The sequence below is a fragment of the Rhagoletis zephyria genome, unplaced genomic scaffold (genome assembly GCF_001687245.7).
Source record: "Rhagoletis zephyria isolate East Lansing unplaced genomic scaffold, Rhagoletis_zephyria_1.1 Rzeph_scaffold_02359, whole genome shotgun sequence".
Taxonomy (NCBI): domain Eukaryota; kingdom Metazoa; phylum Arthropoda; class Insecta; order Diptera; family Tephritidae; genus Rhagoletis; species Rhagoletis zephyria.
Genome location: NW_016159443.1, coordinates 79,544 through 83,241, shown reverse-complemented (window position 1 = coordinate 83,241; position 3,698 = coordinate 79,544). Strand labels below are relative to the sequence as shown.

General features: G+C 32.5%; 1 protein-coding gene across 1 annotated transcript; it reads left to right on the top strand.

The window, feature by feature from the left end:
* Positions 1-2,416: 2,416 nt before the first annotated feature.
* CheA75a (Chemosensory protein A 75a) lies at positions 2,417-3,367 on the top strand. Its single transcript, XM_017621113.1, has 2 exons — positions 2,417-2,558; positions 2,627-3,367. The coding sequence occupies exons 1-2, from the start codon at positions 2,502-2,504 to the stop codon at positions 3,128-3,130; spliced, it is 561 nt and encodes a 186-aa protein (XP_017476602.1). The 5' UTR covers positions 2,417-2,501; the 3' UTR covers positions 3,131-3,367.
* The last annotated feature ends 331 nt before the right edge of the window (positions 3,368-3,698 follow it).

Genomic DNA, 3,698 nt, shown 5'->3' with positions numbered 1-3,698 from the left:
TCATTAGCTTCACAGAAGGCGGAGGAGTGCGAATAGATTTCCGATGAAAGTCCGTACACTCTTTACAAAAGTATTTGTTGTTTGAGCTGAGCAAAAACTCCAAGTCATTCTGCAAAACGCCGGCGCAATCCAAATAAAAAATTCTTTGCTCTTGCACACTGCACTTTTGCGCAATTGCCCTCGACTTTTTGTCCACAAAAACAAGGCATTTTGGATGAGTTTGTTGATACCAACAATAAACTTTTTAGATAAAATGAGTCACTATATCAAGCATTAACAAATGCAGATCAAAAAGGTTAATTTCACTAAGAAAAACGTTAGATTAACAGAGCTCGACAAAACCACGTTTTATCTCTTTAGCAGCCAACGGACTTGAACCAAAAAGCCGCCAAACACATATCTATGTAAAGTAACCAAGCCCCTGCTGCATCCCTTTTCCGAACTAGTTCTAAGCTCGAGTTCTAAGATCTAGTTCGCTCTGCATCCCTTTTTCTATAGCTCCGAACCAGTTCTAAATTCGTCATTATATATTTATAATGAAAAAAGTGAAATAAAATAGTTTTTTAAAAGTACAAAATTTCGCTGGTTTTTAACTGGTGGGGATCTAGTTACAATCGACTGGTTCGTTTTTGGCGATAAAGATCTAATACAGAACTAGCAATCTGATTCACTGGTCCGCGGTTTCCAAGCAGGGAATTGTCATCGCTGGGCATGCTTGGTGGTATACATACCCTGCAGTGAAACCCCAAACTAGTCAGGATAAATACTAGTTTACAACTAGAATTTCCTAATTGAAGCCGAACTAGTTCGAAAATGACCACACTTGTACCAAGCATAAAACGATTTATTCATGTCCGGTTTTATTTGACTTCGGCAGTTTAATACAATAAAGTACACAAAGTACTATAACATTTATTTGGGTAAATTTTAAACCATTAAAGCGAGTACATATTCAATTATACCAGATCTGTTAAATAATGATTAATAATCATGATGAATAATAATAAAAGCATGTTTTTTGGATAACCCTGTAATGATTAAATACCAATATTAGCACCTTTTTAATAATTAGTTTCAAATGGCCAATTAATTCATTAATTTTAATTTAATGATTATTATATATTTATTTATTTTATTCTTATCCAAATCTCAAACCATTAATTATTACATTTATAAAATTATGAATTTAATTTTATTTAATGATAACTTTTGTTTTTATTTAAGTTCATGCAAAAATGAACTTAAGTGTTTATTTTATTTTTAGCCGAAATTTTTTTCAATATTATTAAAAAAGATGAAAAATATAGTATTTATTGTACCTGAAACCTTTTACTTTTAATAACATTTAACGAAAAATGCATTTAAATTTATCTTCGAAAGTTTGAAATATTTATGTATTTATTTTTCCTTTTAATTAATAGTCAAACAATTTAACACTAATTATTGGCAAATCTAAGGCTGGTAAATAAAAATGTGTAATATATTAAAGTGTACCTAATCAAAAGTTTTTTATTGTATATTCATAAATTCATTTTATTTTTTTACTCCTAAAGCAGTGGTTTCGGTCCATAATTGGATTAGTATTTTTCTGTCTATTCTGAACTAGTATGAGACTGGTATATTTCTGGCCGAAATAGGACAATCGCCATCTCGTAGGACATCCCCATGTTAAAATTACCAGTTGATTGCATGGAAAAAAGATAGTTGGCTGACTAGTTGGGCAGCGGTTCATACTAGCGGTTTACAACTAGTACATTTGACTACAGGGTATGTACAAGGCCGTATTGAGGAGAGGGGGTGATGTGGGTGTTCTCTGTAACGAGAAAGTGAGCGCTTACCAAAGAATCAAAGTTTTTGCTGGGTACTTCCTTTATGTACAATGTGCATGTCCAATTATAAAAAAAATACATACAGTGGTCAAAATGTTGTAGTCAAACCACTTTTTGCCAAGTTTTAACGTATCATTTTCGTTGTTATTTAATTTTGGTAATTTTTTATAAAAATATAGTTCATTCTTTAACAAAACCCGTGTAAATCAAAGTTCCCAACTTTGTGCAATATTTAAAAAAAAGTCCAAAAAACGTTCGTACAAATTTCGAGCTTATTTTAAAAATTCTAAAAATCAACATTACTTTTTTGTAACGAGCACGAAATTTTGATACGAGACAGAAAGAAAAAACATTCGTTTTATTTGACACAGTCTAATGTACATACATACATATACATAAGTAGAAATATACTTGTAAATTTCACGTAAGTAAATGCATGTGCGGGTGGATTACGGATTATTAGAGATATATCTGCAACACATTGTTGCACTTGTTTCAAATTTAACAACAAATAACATGTTAACCTTTACGTTTCATGTTTTTTCTCTTATCCGTGGTTTTCATCGCGCTCCTCGCCACACATGCGAGTGTGTATAAATACCAGTTCAACTGTTATGTTGGCCGCACTAGGTGTGTTTCGGAATTATTGGACGAATTTTATTAGCAGTCGCTATGTGGATTTTAGCATTACAAATAGTTTTGGTTAGCCTGATAAATGGAATTTGCCTGGTATTAGCTGTGAAATTAAAAATAATTACAACGTAAAGCTGTGTATATATAATGATTTATGATTTCAGGGTGAACAACCATATACAGTACAAAATGAGGCGTTGGAGCCATTCAAGGGCATCCAGGAAACATGTGTTGACATGTCAAATTTAAAAACCGTTGGACGACAACGATTTGTCAATGGAACAGTTAAGTTTTTGGAGGAAATGGATAGTGAGAGCTTCAAATTTCAAGTCGAATTATTCTCGAGCCCTAACAGTGATGGTCAATACAAACGTTTACCCATGGGTGTGCCAATTACAAGAATTTGCGATGGATTTAAAGATTTGTACACAAAAATCATCCAACCTTCCCTTATACAAGGTGAAAATACAGATTTCCCACATGTACCCGACGAAGGTTTGTGCCCACTACCGATCGGTGAGTTTTATATAAAAACTTTGGAGTTCAATACAGACACCTGGCCGAATCAGATTCCACGTGGAACGTTAAAAGCCGTTTTAACATTCTTCAAAAATGAGGTCAGTGTTGGCGGAACGGTAATGAAGATGAAAATCGAAGACCGGCAGTAAATAAATGTTAACGTATTTAAAAAACTAAAGAAAATAATTTAAAGAGCTGGCAGCAGAGGAAAATTATACAACTGTATATGTACATTCATGCATACATACTTCAATAGATAACCATCAAGGTGAAGAGTAAATTAGTTATTTAGACACATATGTGTGTCTGTAGGTACATTTTATGTAGAACATTTTTTTATGGAAACATGTGACTTTATAATATTTCTTAAAATAAAAGTTACCCGATCTTGGCTTATCCTCAATCACTGAGGCGATCATTGAAAAATGAGATGGGTTAAAAATGAAAAATTCACGCAGGCCACCTTTTACAGGGTCTAGAATTGGAAAAAGATAAGAACAAATTTAATCTCGTTCTATAATTATATTATAAAACCTCAGTGCTATTATAAAAACTTTAGGGCTGCAATATAGCGAGAGTATAAGTTTGACAGAATAAAATGTAAACAAAGATCATAGAAAATAAGAATATTAATGGCTCTCTTATATTCATAGTACATATATGTACTTTAAGATAACAAAAATGCTGCCACGTTTGTCGGAAAATTGGTTTTTGGGC

Coding starts and splice junctions, on each gene's coding strand:
- CheA75a (XM_017621113.1), top strand. CDS start 2,502: ATGTGGATTTTAGCATTACAAATAGTTTTGGTTAGCCTGATAAATGGA. Junction 2,559..2,626: donor TGATAAATGGAATTTGCCTG/GTATTAGCTGTG, acceptor TTATGATTTCAG/GGTGAACAACCATATACAGT.